We start from the raw sequence: 15,425 nt of genomic DNA on the forward strand, positions 1-15,425 counted from the left end.
ATTAACAAAAAACAGAGCAAACTAAAATGCTATTTGGCTCTAAACAGAGAGTACACTGTGACAGAATACCTGACCACTGTGACTGACCCAAACTTAAGGAAAACTTTGACTATTTACAGACTCAGTGAGCATAGCCCTGCTATTGAGAAACCTGGCTCTCAAGAGAAGACAGGCTTTGTGCACACTGCCCACAAAATGAAGTGGAAACTGAGCTGCACTTCCTAACCTCCTGCCAAATGTATGACCATTTTAGAGACACATATTTCCCTCAGATTACACAGATCCACAAATAATTAAAAAACAAATCCAATTTTGATGAACTTCAATATCTACTGGGTGAAATACCACAGTTTTCCATCACAGCAGCAAGATATGTGACCTGTTGCCACAAGAAAAGGGCAACGAGTGAAGAACAAACACCATTGTAAATTCAACCCATATTTATGTTTATTTATTTTCCCTTTTGTACTTTAACTATTTGTACATAACATGACATTTGAAATATCTTTATTCTTTTGGAAGTTCTGTGAGTGTAATGTTTACTGTTCATTTCACTGTTTATTTCACTTTTGTTTATTATCTACTTCACTTGCTTTGGCAATGTTAACACATGTTTCCCATGCCAATAAACCCCTTGAATTGAATTGAGTTGAGAGAGAGAAGAGAAGAGAGAGAAGAGCAGGAAACCGACAGCCATTAGTCAAGTCTCTGTCTTATGTCTAGTTGTGTTCTCCACAGACTCTGTCCACCCTCTCCTCTCCTCTCCTCTCCTCTCCTCTCCTCGCCTCGCCTCGCCTCGCCTCTCCTTTCCTCTCCTCTCTTCTCTTCTCTTCTCTTCTCTTCTCCTCTCCTCTCTTCTCCTCTCTTCTCTTCTCTTCTCTTCTCCTCTCCTCTCCTCCCCTCTCCTCCCCTCTCCTCCCCTCCCCTCTCCTCTCCTCTCCTGTGTCAGACTCTAGGATTGTGAGTGGTACTCTTCAACACAACAACTCTCCACTGATCCCTACTTATGGGCCGTCAGGGAAAGACTCTCCAGCCTTAGCGGTTACAGAGGGAAGGCTGGAGGAGGAAGAGAGGAGCGAAGATGAGGACAAACTGTCGACAATGAAGTCGTAACTGTCGACAATGAAAACGTAAACAACACGTTTATTGAATTGATCGTTGATTGTCGTGAATGAAGGTATTAGTGGTTAAGTCTTCTGCATTGCAGCAACTAAGGACTTTCTGTTGAGACGTGTTAAGTGGTGTAACACACACACACACACACACACACACACACACACACACACACACACACACACACACACACACACACACCCGAAGTAAGCATGCTATTGTTGGACTGGAGCCACAGCTCCCCTCACACCTGTTGTGTTTTAGAGAAGGTAAACAAACACAGGGCTTGAGTGGGGGTGAGGGAACAGCATGACAAGGACCAGTGTGTGTGTGTGTGTTCATTAAGCCTGCTCTTCATGGCCTCTCCTCATCATCAGCTGTGCAGGGCTGATCAGTATCGGAGGTACAGGGGTAGCGGGGGCTGGTTGGGTGATATTAGGGAGGCTCTGTAGGCCCCTGAGAGCAGGGAGCAAACTCATTCTCACCCCTGGCACATCCTCTATTGGAAAGCTGTAATTAGAAACACACTGTGGGGCGTCGGCACTTCCTACACGGGACCAATGGCCGGACAACACTCGAACCAACCAGCCTCTGAGAACAGCACAGAACCCTGAGGATGACAGACTGGGGCAGTAGTTATGTAGGCTATACCACACAGCTATGGGGTGAGCAGAGAGAGAAGAGGGTCTACCTCTGTATGGACCCTCCGAAATAAACCCTGGGTTGAGGGTGGGTAAACAGACAGGGAGGGCAGCTGGACAATTCTACCCCCGTCCCATCTCTGTGTGTGCTTCAGCCATTACCCCATGATCCCATGACCCCATGACCAAAACTGTCTCTGAACCATTGGCACTTTGGAACTACTGTAGCAAAGGTTCCTCTTCTACGAGCAAAGGTTGAATAAAACACAAATTAACAAAACCAATACAAAAATGGGTCACATTGTCCAAAGGAACAGCTACGGGTAAAGGAGAGAGAGAGGACTGAGGGGAGAGAGGAGAGAGAGAGAGAGGACTGAGGGGGGAGAGGAGAGAGAGAGAGGACTGAGGGGGGGAGAGAGAGAGAGAGGGCTGAGGGGGAGAGGAGAGAGAGGGCTGAGGGGAGAGAGGAGAGAAAGAGAGGACTGAGGGGGAGAGGAGAGAGAGAGAGGTCTGAGGGGGGAGAGAGAGAGGAGGGCTGAGGGGAGTGGAGAGAGAGGGCTGAGGGGGGGAGAGAAAGAGGGCTGAGAGAGGGCTGAGGGGAGAGGAGAGAGAGGGCTGAGGGGAGAGGAGAGAGAGAGAGGGCTGAATGGGGAGAGAGAGAGAGAGCTGAGGGGGAGAGGAGAGAGAGAGAGGGCTGAGGGGGGAGGAGAGAGAGAGAGGGCTGAGGGGGGAGAGGAGAGAGAGAGAGGGCTGAGGGGAGAGGAGAGAGAGGGCTGAGGGGGAGGGAGAGAGAGGGCTGAGGGGGGAGGGGAGAGGGCTGAGAGAGAGAGAGGGCTGAGGGGGAGAGGAGAGAGAGGGCTGAGGGGAGAGGAGAGAGAGAGGGCTGAGGGGGAGAGGAGAGAGAGAGAGAGGGCTGAGGGGAGAGAGGAGAGAGAGGGCTGAGGGGGGAGAGGGGGAGGGCTGAGGAGAGAGAGGGCTGAGGGGGAGGAGAGAGAGAGAGGGCTGAGGGGGGAGGGAGAGAGAGGGGGAGAGAGAGGAGGGCTGAGGGGGAGGAGAGGGAGAGGACTGAGGGGGAGAGGAGAGAGAGAGAGGGCTGAGGGGGAGAGGAGAGAGAGGGCTGAGGGGAGAGAGGAGAGAGAGAGAGGACTGAGGGGGAGAGGGAGAGAGTGGACTGAGGGGGAGAGGAGAGAGAGAGAGGGCTGAGGGGGAGAGGAGAGAGAGGGCTGAGGGGAGAGAGGAGAGAGAGAGAGGACTGAGGGGGGAGGAGAGAGAGAGAGGGCTGAGGGGGAGAGGAGAGAGAGAGAGAGGACTGAGGGGAGAGAGGAGAGAGAGAGAGGACTGAGGGGGAGAGGAGAGAGAGAGAGGACTGAGGGGGAGAGGAGAGAGAGAGAGGGCTGAGGGGGAGAGGAGAGAGAGGGCTGAGGGGGAGGGAGAGAGAGGGCTGAGGGGGAGAGGAGAGAGAGAGAGGGCTGAAGGGGAGTGGAGAGAGAGGGCTGAGGGGGAGAGAGAGAGAGAGGCTGAGGGGGAGAGGAGAGAGAGAGAGGACTGAGGGGGAGAGGAGAGAGAGAGAGGGCTGAGGGGGAGAGGAGAGAGAGGGCTGAGGGGAGAGAGGAGAGAGAGAGAGAGGACTGAGGGGGAGAGGAGAGAGAGGGACTGAGGGGGAGAGGAGAGAGAGAGAGGGCTGAGGGGGAGAGGAGAGAGAGGGGCTGAGGGGAGAGAGGAGAGAGAGAGAGGACTGAGGGGGAGAGGAGAGAGAGAGGGCTGAGGGGGAGAGGAGAGAGAGAGAGAGAGGACTGAGGGGAGAGAGGAGAGAGAGAGAGGACTGAGGGGGGAGAGGAGAGAGAGAGAGGGCTGAGGGGGAGAGAAGAGAGAGAGAGGGGGGGGGGGGCAGAGAGAGAGAGAGAGGGCTGAGGGGGAGAGGGAGAGAGAGGGCTGAGGGGGGAGAGAGAGGGCTGAGGGGAGAGAGAGAGAGAGAGAGGGCTGAGGGGGAGTGGAGAGAGAGGGCTGAGGGGGAGAGGAGAGAGAGAGAGGGCTGAGGGGGAGAGGAGAGAGAGAGAGACTGAGGGGGAGAGGAGAGAGAGGGCTGAGGGGGAGAGGAGAGAGAGGGCTGAGGGGGAGAGGAGAGAGAGGGCTGAGGGGGAGAGGAGAGAGAGGGCTGAGGGGGAGAGGAGAGAGAGAGGGCTGAGGGAGGAGAGGAGAGAGGGCTGAGGGGGAGAGGAGAGAGAGAGGACTGAGGGGGAGAGGAGAGAGAGGGCTGAGGGGGAGAGGAGAGAGAGGGCTGAGGGGGAGAGGAGAGAGAGAGGGCTGAGGGGGAGAGGAGAGAGAGAGGGCTGAGGGGGAGAGGAGAGAGAGGGCTGAGGGGAAGTGGAGAGAGAGGGGGCTCTGAGGGGGAGAGGGAGAGAGAGAGAGGGCTGAGGGGGAGTGGAGAGAGAGGGCTGGGGGAGAGGAGAGAGAGGGCTGAGGGGGAGAGGAGAGAGAGAGAGGGCTGAGGGGGAGAGGAGAGAGAGAGGACTGAGGGGGAGAGGAGAGAGAGGGCTGAGGGGGAGAGGAGAGAGAGGGCTGAGGGGGAGAGGAGAGAGAGGGCTGAGGGGGAGAGGAGAGAGAGGGCTGAGGGGGAGAGGAGAGAGAGGGCTGAGGGGGAGAGAGAGAGAGAGGGGGCTGAGGGAGGAGAGGAGAGAGGGCTGAGGGGGAGAGGAGAGAGAGAGGACTGAGGGGGGAGAGGAGAGAGAAGGCTGAGGGGGAGAGGAGAGAGAGGGCTGAGGGGGAGAGGAGAGAGAGGGCTGAGGGGGAGAGGAGAGAGAGAGGGCTGAGGGGGGGGAGAGAGAGAGAGAGGGCTGAGGGGGAGAGGAGAGAGAGAGGGGCTGAGGGGGAGAGGAGAGAGAGGGCTGAGGGGAGAGGAGAGAGAGGGGGCTGAGGGGGAGAGGAGAGAGAGAGGGCTGAGGGGGAGAGGAGAGGGCTGAGGGGGAGAGGAGAGAGAGAGAGTGCTGAGGGGGAGAGGAGAGAGGGCTGAGGGGGAGAGGAGAGAGAGGGCTGAGGGAAGTGGAGAGAGAGAGGGGGCTCTGAGGGGGAGAGGGAGAGAGAGAGGGCTGAGGGGGAGTGGAGAGAGAGGGCTGGGGGAGAGGAGAGAGAGGGCTGAGGGGGAGAGAGAGAGAGAGAGGGCTGAGGGGGAGAGGAGAGAGAGAGGACTGAGGGGGAGAGGAGAGAGAGGGCTGAGGGGGAGAGGAGAGAGAGGGCTGAGGGGGAGAGGAGAGAGAGGGCTGAGGGGGAGAGGAGAGAGAGGGCTGAGGGGGGGAGGAGAGAGAGGGCTGAGGGGAGAGAGAGAGAGAGGGGCTGAGGGAGGAGAGGAGAGAGGGCTGAGGGGGGAGAGGAGAGAGAGAGGACTGAGGGGGAGAGGAGAGAGAAGGCTGAGGGGGGAGAGGAGAGAGAGGGCTGAGGGGGAGAGGAGAGAGAGGGCTGAGGGGGAGAGGAGAGAGAGAGGGCTGAGGGGGGGAGAGGGGAGAGAGAGGGCTGAGGGGGAGAGGAGAGAGAGAGGGCTGAGGGGGGAGAGGAGAGAGAGGGCTGAGGGGCAGAGGAGAGAGAGGGGGCTGAGGGGGAGAGGAGAGAGAGAGGGCTGAGGGGGAGAGGAGAGGGCTGAGGGGGGAGAGGAGAGAGAGAGAGTGCTGAGGGGGAGAGGAGAGAGGGCTGAGGGGAGAGGAGAGAGAGGGCTGAGGGGGAGAGGAGAGAGGGCTGAGGGGGAGAGGAGAGAGCGGTCTGAGGGGGAGAGGAGAGAGAGAGGGCTGAGAGAGGAGAGAGAGAGGGCTGAGAGAGAGAGAGAGAGAGGGCTGAGGGGAAGTGGAGAGAGAGAGGGGCTGAGGGGGAGAGGAGAGAGGAGAGAGAGAGAGAGAGAGCTGAGGGGGAGGAGAGAGAGGGCTAGAGCGGAGAGAGAGAGGGGGCTGAGGGGAGAGGAGAGAGAGAGAGGGCTGAGGGGGAGAGGAGAGAGAGAGAGGGCTCAGGGGGAGTGGAGAGAGAGGGCTGAGGGGGAGAGGCGAGAGAGGGCTGAGGGGGAGAGGAGAGAGAGAGGACTGAGGGGGGAGAGGAGAGAGAGGGCTGAGGGGGAGAGGAGAGAGAGGGCTGAGGGGGAGAGGAGAGAGAGGGCTGAGGGGGAGAGGAGAGAGAGGGCTGAGGGGAAGTGGAGAGAGAGAGAGGGGGCTCTGAGGGGGAGAGGAGAGAGAGAGAGGGCTGAGGGGGAGTGGAGAGAGAGGGCTGAGGGGGGGGAGAGGAGAGAGAGGGCTGAGGGGGAGAGACTGAGGGGAGAGAGAGAGAGGGCTGAGGGGGGGGAGAGAGAGAGAGAGAGGGCTGAGGGGGAGAGGAGAGAGAGAGGACTGAGGGGGAGAGGAGAGAGAGGGCTGAGGGGGAGAGGAGAGAGAGGGCTGAGGGGGAGAGGAGAGAGAGGGCTGAGGGGGAGAGGAGAGAGAGGGCTGAGGGGGAGAGGAGAGAGAGGGCTGAGGGGGAGAGAGAGAGAGAGGGGGCTGAGGGAGGAGAGGAGAGAGGGCTGAGGGGGAGAGGAGAGAGAGAGGACTGAGGGGGGGAGAGGAGAGAGGGCTGAGGGGGAGAGGAGAGAGAGGGCTGAGGGGGAGAGGAGAGAGAGAGCTGAGGGGGAGAGGAGAGATAGAGGGCTGAGGGGGGAGAGGAGAGAGAGAGGGCTGAGGGGGAGAGGAGAGAGAGAGGGCTGAGGGGGAGAGGAGAGAGAGGGCTGAGGGGGAGAGGAGAGAGAGGGGGCTGAGGGGGAGAGGAGAGAGAGAGGACTGAGGGGGAGAGGAGAGGGCTGAGGGGGAGAGGAGAGAGAGAGAGTGCTGAGGGGGAGAGGAGAGAGGGCTGAGGGGGAGAGGAGAGAGAGGGCTGAAGGGGGAGAGGAGAGAGGGCTGAGGGGGAGAGGAGAGAGAGGTCTGAGGGGGAGAGGAGAGAGAGAGGGCTGAGAGAGGAGAGAGAGAGAGGGCTGAGAGAGGAGAGAGAGAGAGAGGGCTGAGGGGAAGGGAGAGAGAGAGGGGGGCTGAGGGGGAGAGGAGTTAGAGAGAGAGCTGAGGGGGAGAGGAGAGAGAGGGCTTAGATGAGAGAGAGAGAGGGGCTGAGGGGGAGAGGAGAGAGAGAGAGGGCTGAGGGGGAGAGGAGAGAGAGAGAGGGCTCAGGGGAGTGGGAGAGAGGGCTGAGGGGGAGAGGCGAGAGAGGGCTGAGGGGGAGAGGAGAGAGAGAGGACTGAGGGGGGAGGAGAGAGAGGGCTGAGGGGAGAGGAGAGAGAGGGCTGAGGGTGAGAGGAGAGAGAGGCTGAGGGGGAGAGGGAGAGAGAGGGCTGAGGAGGGAGAGGAGAGAGAGAGGGCTGAGCGGGGAGAGGAGAGAGAGAGGGCTGAGGGAGGAGAGGAGAGGGCTGAGGGGGAGAGGAGAGAGAGAGGACTGAGGGGGAGAGGAGAGAGAGGGCTGAGGGGGAGAGGAGAGAGAGGGCTGAGGGGGAGAGAGGAGAGAAAGGTCTGAGGGGGAGAGGAGAGATAGAGGGCTGAGGGGAGAGAGGAGAGAGAGGGCTGAGGGGGAGAGGAGAGAGAGAGGCTGAGGGGAGAGGAGAGAGAGGGGGCTGAGGGGGAGAGAGAGAGAGAGAGGGCTGAGGGGGAGAGGAGAGAGAGAGAGGGCTGAGGGGGAGAGGAGAGAGGGCTGAGGGGGAGAGAGAGAGAGGGCTGAGGGGGGAGAGGAGAGAGGGCTGAGGGGGAGAGGAGAGAGAGGTCTGAGGGGGAGAGGAGAGAGAGAGGGCTGAGAGAGGAGAGAGAGAGAAGGCTGAGGGGAGAGAGAGAGAGAGAGGACTGAGGGGAGAGAGGAGAGAGAGAGAGGACTGAGGGGGAGAGGAGAGAGAGAGAGGGCTGAGGGGGAGAGAAGAGAGAGAGAGGACTGGGGGAGAGAGGAGAGAGAGAGAGGACTGAGGGGGGAGGAGAGAGAGAGAGGGCTGAGGGGGGAGAAGAGAGAGAGAGGACTGGGGGGAGAGGAGAGAGAGAGAGGGCTGAGGGGGAGAGGAGAGAGAGGGGAGTGGGAGGAGAGAGAGGGCTGAGGGGGAGAGGAGAGAGAGAGAGGGCTGAGGGGGAGTGGAGAGAGAGGGCTGAGGGGGAGAGGAGAGAGAGAGAGGGCTGAGGGGGAGAGGAGAGAGAGAGGACTGAGGGGGGGAGAGGAGAGAGAGGGCTGAGGGGGAGAGGAGAGAGAGGGCTGAGGGGGAGAGGAGAGAGAGGGCTGAGGGGGAGAGGAGAGAGAGGGCTGAGGGGGAGAGGGAGAGAGAGGGCTGAGGGAGGAGAGAGAGAGGGCTGAGGGGGAGAGGAGAGAGAGAGGACTGAGGGGGAGAGGAGAGAGAGGGCTGAGGGGGAGAGGAGAGAGGGCTGAGGGGGAGAGGAGAGAGAGAGGGCTGAGGGGGAGAGGAGAGAGAGAGGGCTGAGGGGGAGAGAGAGAGAGGGCTGAGGGGAAGTGGGAGAGAGAGAGGGGCTCTGAGGGGAGAGGAGAGAGAGAGGGGCTGAGGGGGAGTGGAGAGAGAGGGCTGGGGGAGAGGAGAGAGAGGGCTGAGGGGTGAGAGGAGAGAGAGAGAGGGCTGAGGGGGAGAGGAGAGAGAGAGGACTGAGGGGGGAGAGGAGAGAGAGGGCTGAGGGGGAGAGGAGAGAGAGGGCTGAGGGGGAGAGGAGAGAGAGGGCTGAGGGGGAGAGGAGAGAGAGGGCTGAGGGGGAGAGAGGAGAGAGGGCTGAGGGGAGAGAGGAGAGAGAGGGGGCTGAGGGAGGAGAGGAGAGAGGGCTGAGGGGGAGAGAGAGAGAGAGAGGACTGAGGGGGAGAGGAGAGAGAAGGCTGAGGGGGAGAGGAGAGAGAGGGCTGAGGGGGGAGAGAGGGAGAGAGAGGGCTGAGGGGGAGAGGAGAGAGAGAGGGCTGAGGGGGAGAGGAGAGAGAGAGGGCTGAGGGGGAGAGGAGAGAGAGAGGGCTGAGGGGGAGAGGAGAGAGAGGGCTGAGGGGGAGAGAGAGAGAGGGGCTGAGGGGGAGAGGAGAGAGAGAGGGCTGAGGGGGAGAGGAGAGGGCTGAGGGGGAGAGGAGAGAGAGAGAGGCTGAGGGGGAGAGGAGAGAGGGCTGAGGGGGAGAGGAGAGAGAGGGCTGAGGGGAAGTGGAGAGAGAGAGGGGGCTCTGAGGGGGAGAGGAGAGAGAGAGAGGGCTGAGGGGGGAGAGAGAGGGCTGGGGGAGGAGAGAGAGGGCTGAGGGGGAGAGGAGAGAGAGAGAGGGCTGAGGGGGAGAGGAGAGAGAGAGGACTGAGGGGAGAGGAGAGAGAGGGCTGAGGGGGAGAGGAGAGAGAGGGCTGAGGGGGAGAGGAGAGAGAGGGCTGAGGGGGAGAGGAGAGAGAGGGCTGAGGGGGAGAGGAGAGAGAGGGCTGAGGGGAGAGAGAGAGAGAGGGGGCTGAGGGAGGAGAGGAGAGAGGGCTGAGGGGGAGAGGAGAGAGAGAGGACTGAGGGGGAGAGGAGAGAGAAGGCTGAGGGGGAGAGGAGAGAGAGGGCTGAGGGGGGAGAGGAGAGAGAGGGCTGAGGGGGAGAGGAGAGAGAGAGGGCTGAGGGGGGAGAGGAGAGAGAGAGGGCTGAGGGGGAGAGGAGAGAGAGAGGGCTGAGGGGGAGAGGAGAGAGAGGGCTGAGGGGCAGAGGAGAGAGAGGGGGCTGAGGGGGAGAGGAGAGAGAGGGCTGAGGGGGAGAGAGAGGGCTGAGGGGGAGAGGAGAGAGAGAGAGTGCTGAGGGGGAGAGGAGAGAGGGCTGAGGGGGAGAGGAGAGAGAGGGCTGAGGGGGAGAGGAGAGAGGGCTGAGGGGAGAGGAGAGAGAGGTCTGAGGGGGAGAGGAGAGAGAGAGGGCTGAGAGAGAGAGAGAGAGAGAGGGCTGAGAGAGGAGAGAGAGAGAGGGCTGAGGGGAAGTGGAGAGAGAGAGGGGGCTGAGGGGGGGAGAGAGAGAGAGAGAGAGAGAGAGAGAGAGCTGAGGGGGAGAGGAGAGAGAGGGCTTAGAGCGGAGAGAGAGAGGGGGCTGAGGGGGAGAGGAGAGAGAGAGAGGGCTGAGGGGGAGAGGAGAGAGAGAGAGGGCTCAGGGGGAGGAGAGAGAGGGCTGAGGGGGAGAGGCGAGAGAGGGCTGAGGGGGGAGAGAGAGAGAGAGGACTGAGGGGGAGAGGAGAGAGAGGGCTGAGGGGGAGAGGAGAGAGAGGGCTGAGGGGGAGAGGAGAGAGAGGGCTGAGGGGGAGAGGAGAGAGAGGGCTGAGGGGAAGTGGAGAGAGAGAGGGGCTCTGAGGGGGAGAGGAGAGAGAGAGAGGGCTGAGGGGGGAGGGAGAGAGAGGGCTGGGGGAGAGGAGAGAGAGGGCTGAGGGGGAGAGGAGAGAGAGAGAGGGCTGAGGGGGAGAGGAGAGAGAGAGAGGGCTGAGGGGGAGAGGAGAGAGAGAGGACTGAGGGGGAGAGGAGAGAGAGGGCTGAGGGGGAGAGGAGAGAGAGGGCTGAGGGGGAGAGGAGAGAGAGGGCTGAGGGGGAGAGAGAGGGGGCTGAGGGGGAGAGGAGAGAGAGAGGACTGAGGGGGAGAGGAGGAGAGGGCTGAGGGGGAGAGGAGAGAGAGGGCTGAGGGGGAGAGGAGAGAGAGAGCTGAGGGGGAGAGGAGAGATAGAGGGCTGAGGGGGAGAGGAGAGAGAGAGGGCTGAGGGGGAGAGGAGAGAGAGAGGGCTGAGGGGGAGAGGAGAGAGAGGGCTGAGGGGGAGGGAGAGAGAGGGGGCTGAGGGGGAGAGGAGAGAGAGAGGACTGAGGGGGGGAGAGGAGAGGGCTGAGGGGGAGAGGAGAGAGAGAGAGTGCTGAGGGGGAGAGGAGAGAGGGCTGAGGGGGAGAGGAGAGAGAGGGCTGAGGGGGAGAGGAGAGAGGGCTGAGGGGGAGAGGAGAGAGAGGTCTGAGGGGGAGAGGAGAGAGAGAGGGCTGAGAGAGGAGAGAGAGAGAGGGCTGAGAGAGGAGAGAGAGAGAGGGCTGAGGGAAGTGGAGAGAGAGAGGGGCTGAGGGGGAGAGGAGAGAGAGAGAGAGAGCTGAGGGGGAGAGGAGAGAGAGGGCTTAGAGCGGAGAGAGAGAGGGGGCTGAGGGGAGAGGAGAGAGAGAGAGGGCTGAGGGGGAGAGGAGAGAGAGAGAGGGCTCAGGGGGAGAGGGAGAGAGAGGGCTGAGGGGGAGAGGCGAGAGAGGGCTGAGGGGGAGAGGAGAGAGAGAGGACTGAGGGGGGAGAGGAGAGAGAGGGCTGAGGGGGAGAGGAGAGAGAGGGCTGAGGGTGAGAGGAGAGAGAGGGCTGAGGGGGAGAGGAGAGAGAGGGCTGAGGAGGGAGAGGAGAGAGAGGGCTGAGCGGGAGAGAGAGAGAGAGAGGGCTGAGGGAGCAGAGGAGAGAGGGCTGAGGGGGAGAGGAGAGAGAGAGGACTGAGGGGGGAGAGGAGAGAGAGGGCTGAGGGGGGAGAGGAGAGAGAGGGCTGAGGGGGAGAGGAGAGAGAAAGGTCTGAGGGGGAGAGGAGAGATAGAGGGCTGAGGGGGAGAGGAGAGAGAGAGGGCTGAGGGGGAGAGGAGAGAGAGTGCTGAGGGGGAGAGGAGAGAGAGGGGCTGAGGGGGAGAGGAGAGAGAGAGAGGGCTGAGGGGGAGAGGAGAGAGAGAGAGGGCTGAGGGGAGAGGAGAGAGGGCTGAGGGGGAGAGGAGAGAGAGGGCTGAGGGGGAGAGGAGAGAGGGCTGAGGGGGAGAGGAGAGAGAGGTCTGAGGGGGAGAGGAGAGAGAGAGGGCTGAGAGAGGAGAGAGAGAGAAGGCTGAGGGGAAGTGGAGAGAGAGAGGGGGCTGAGGGGGAGAGGAGAAAGAGAGAGAGAGAGAGAGTGCTGGGGGAGAGTAGAGAGAGAGAGGGCTGAGGGGGAGAGGAGAGAGAGAGGGCTGAGAGAGGAGAGAGAGAGAGGGCTGAGGGGGAGAGGAGAGAGAGAGAGGGCTTAGGGGAGAGAGAGAGAGAGAGGGCTGAGAGCGGAGAGAGAGAGGGGGCTGAGGGGGGAGAGGAGAGAGAGAGGGCTGAGGGGAAGGGGAGAGAGAGAGGGCTGAGGGGGAGAGGAGAGAGAGAGGGTTTAGAGAGGAGAGAGAGAGAGGGCTGAGGGGGAGAGGAGAGAGAGAGGGCTGAGAGAGGAGAGAGAGAGAGGGCTGAGAGAGGAGAGAGAGAGAGGGCTGAGGGGAAGTGGAGAGAGAGAGGGGGCTCTGAGGGGGAGAGGAGAGAGAGAGGGCTGAGAGGGAGTGGAGAGCGAGAGGGGGCTCTTCTATCATTGCGTCCCAGATGTAGACTACAGGGTAAGGTGAACATACTGTACACACTCACGTACCTAAATCCCACTTCATCAATGCCATACTAACCCTGGTTCTGCTCACACTGCCCTACCTTGTGCTCTGACCTCTTTCTCCCCTCTCTCTCCAGATGAAATCTCGCGTCTTGTGACGGCCGGCCGCCCAACAACCTGCCCGCTTGACCCTATCCCCTCCTCTCTTCTCCAGACCATTTCCGGAGACCTTCTCCCTTACCTCACCTCGCTCATCAACTCATCCCTGACCGCTGGCTACGTCCCTTCCGTCTTCAAGAGAGCGAGAGTTGCACCCCTTCTGAAAAAACCTACACTCGATCCCTCCGATGTCAACAACTACAGACCTGTATCCCTTCTTTCTTTTCTCTCCAAAACTCTTGAACGTGCCGTCCTTGGCCAGCTCTCCCACTATCTCTCTCAGAATGACCTTCTTGATCCAGAGACTGCTCTTCTCTGTATCACGGAGGCGCTCCGCACTGCTAAAGCTAACTCTCTCTCCTCTGCTCTCATCCTTCTAGACCTATCGGCTGCCTTCGATACTGTGAACCATCAGATCCTCTTCTCCACCCTCTCCGAGTTGTTCGCTGCTCTGGCCCCCCAATGGTGGAACAAACTCCCTCACGACGCCAGGACAGCGGAGTCAATCACCACCTTCCGGAGACACCTGAAACCCCACCTCTTTAAGGAATACCTAGGATAGGATAAAGTAATCCCTCTCACCCCCCCTTAAAAGATTTAGATGCACTACTGTTCCACTGGATGTCATAAGGTGAATGCACCAATTTGTAAGTCGCTCTGGATAAGAGCGTCTGCTAAATGACTTAAATGTAAATGATTCCAAGGTCTACTCAACCAGATGTGGTCAAACGCTCATGTAGCAGCACTAACACAATCTATTCCCCTCACTGACGACTCTCACCCTAACAGTCGTTCACTGTAGCTAACGTTCATGTACGGTTCTATAGAATACATCCACAGTACTAAGTAGTGTCAGCCCCAAGCCACACGTCGCCAGTCCTACATGACTGCTAATTGAGTGGATCAGAAGAGCTGCTCTGAATAAATAGCAGCTGAATTTGTCCCCTGATCGGCCCCTGTGATGAATGGAGAGCTCCAGGAGAGGAGAGTGTGTGTGCTGGTGTGTGTTTGTGTGTGTGCGTGTGCGTGTGTGCGTGTGTGCGTGTGCGTGTGCGCGTGTGTGTGTGCGTGTGTGTGTGTGTGTGTGTGTGTGTGTGTGTGTGTGTGTGTGTGTGTGTGTGTGTGTGTGAGGCGTACAAAGCACAAATGAGAGACCAATCTAGCGCCGGCACACACGCACGCACGCACACACACACACACACACACACACACATACACACACACACCCACACAGACACACACACACACACACACACACACCAGCGATGTCTTTAAAGCACACACAGCCGTCAGCGTTTTACATGTCGTTAAACTGGCCCTTACAGAGCGCTTTGCGTTTTATATTCAGCTCTTCAGCTGTGAGGGAGAATAAAGACCAGCAGCGAGGCTCCGTTACATCGGCTGAGGCAGGACCACTCCTCACCATCACCGAGGTCAAAGGTTGACAAGGTCAAATTCAAGTGGAATGTATTGGGAAGGAGAAAACGGCATATTCTGACCAGTGCTTTTGAAAGCTGATAAAAATACATACAATGTTATGCGATGGTGTCAGTTGAACTAACTTTTGTTTCCTGTCACGTTTCCAAACCAAAATTGCGAAAGTCTTGCTTAATATTTCTGGAAGAAAACTACACTTCACAGTATTTCAACAACTGCAGAACTCTGTTTGATCCAGATGGTTTACTGCTATGTCTATCAGTATCTGGGGGGCAAGTTGGACTGGCTGGGTTTTATCTGGGGAGCAGGGGGGCTTTACCACAGCTGGCCTAGTTGGACTGGCTGGGTTTTATCTGGGGGCTTTACCACAGCTGGCCTAGTTGGACTGGCTAGGTTTTATCTGGGGGCTAGTTGGACTGGCTGGGTTTTATCTGGGGGGCTTTACCACAGCTGGCCTAGTTGGACTGGCTGGGTTTTATCTTTCAAGATAGAAATCTAGAGAAACTACAGTACTGTAAGGATACAATACAATACCAAGGACACTGACACGGTCACCCCATCCATACACTGACAGAGGGTGTGTGTGTGTGTGTGTGTGTGTGTGTGTGTGTGTGTGTGTGTGTGTGTGTGTGTGTGTGTGTGTGTGTGTGTGTGTGTGTGTGTGTGTGTGCGTGCGTGTGTGTGTGTGTGTATGTGTGTGTGTGTGTGTGTGTGTGTGGGGGTCCGCATGTATCATCATGTACTCACCTCACTCCAGACCAGCATGGTGCCAAAGATGACCTGGAGGCCGTCGAAGAAGTTGTCCCCTATGATGATGACAGTTGCGCCCCCTGTTGTCCAGCCCTCACTGGGGCTGATGGCTTTGATGCAGGGGGCAGCTGCTTCCAGACACAGGGCAGGGCAGGGGGAGGAGGGGAGAGGAGAAGGGAGAGGAGAAGGGAGAGGAGAAGAGAAAGGATGGGAGGGGGAGAGGAGAAGGGAGAGGAGAAGGGAGAGGAGAAGATAGAGGAGGGAGGGGAGAGGAGAAGGGAGAGGAGAAGAGAGAGGATGGGAGGGGGAGAGGAGAAGGGAGAGGGGAAGAGAGAGGAGAAGGGAGAAGGGAGACGAGAAGGGAGGGGGAGAGGAGAAGGGAGAGGAGAAGAGAGAGGAGAAGGGAGAGGAGAAGATAGAGGAGGGAGGGGGAGAGGAGAAGGGAGAGGAGAAGGGAGAGGAGAAGAGAGAGGAGAAGAGAGAGGAGGGGAGGGGGAGAGGAGAAGGGATAGGGGAAGAGAGAGGAGAAGGAGAGGAGAAGGGAGAGGAGAAGGGAGGGGGAGAGGAGAAGGAGATGAGAAGAGAGAGGAGAAGGGAGAGGAGAAGAGAGAGGGGAGGGGGAGAGGAGAAGGGAGAGGAGAAGGGGAGAGGAGAAGAGAGAGGAGAAGAGAGAGGAGGGGAGGGGGAGGGGAGAAGGGAGAGGAGAAGAGAGAGGAGGGAGGAGGAGAGGAGAAGGGAGAGGAGAAGAGAGAGGAGGGAGGAGGGAGGAGAAGGGAGAGGAGAAGATAGGGGAGGGAGGGGGAGAGGGGAAGGGAGAGGAGAAGGGAGAGGAGAAGAGAGGGGAGAGGAGAAGAGAGAGGAGTAGAGAGAGGAGAAGGGAGAGGAGAAGGGAGAGGAGAAGAGAGAGGAGAAGGGAGAGGAGAAGAGAGTGGATGGGAGGGGGAGAGGAGAAGAGAGAGGAGAAGGGAGAGGAGAAGGGAGGAGAGAGGAGAAGGGAGAGGAGAAGAG

General features: G+C 59.4%; 1 protein-coding gene across 10 annotated transcripts in view; it reads right to left on the bottom strand.

Annotated features, from left to right (window-relative positions):
- LOC115119506 (transcription factor COE1-A-like) overlaps positions 1-15,425 on the bottom strand; it is a 389,994-nt gene that overhangs the window by 129,212 nt on the left and 245,357 nt on the right. For 7 of the 10 annotated variants that reach the window (XM_065023917.1, XM_065023923.1, XM_065023920.1 and 4 more), the window contains exon 9: positions 14,415-14,548. In XM_065023917.1, the coding sequence (XP_064879989.1) occupies positions 14,415-14,548 (134 nt within the window). The remainder of the gene's footprint in view (positions 1-14,414; positions 14,549-15,425) is intronic. The other 3 variants (XM_065023924.1, XM_065023922.1, XM_065023916.1) reach the window with 1 other exon arrangement.

This window comes from Oncorhynchus nerka, linkage group LG10 (assembly GCF_034236695.1).
Source record: "Oncorhynchus nerka isolate Pitt River linkage group LG10, Oner_Uvic_2.0, whole genome shotgun sequence".
Taxonomy (NCBI): Eukaryota; Metazoa; Chordata; class Actinopteri; order Salmoniformes; family Salmonidae; genus Oncorhynchus; species Oncorhynchus nerka.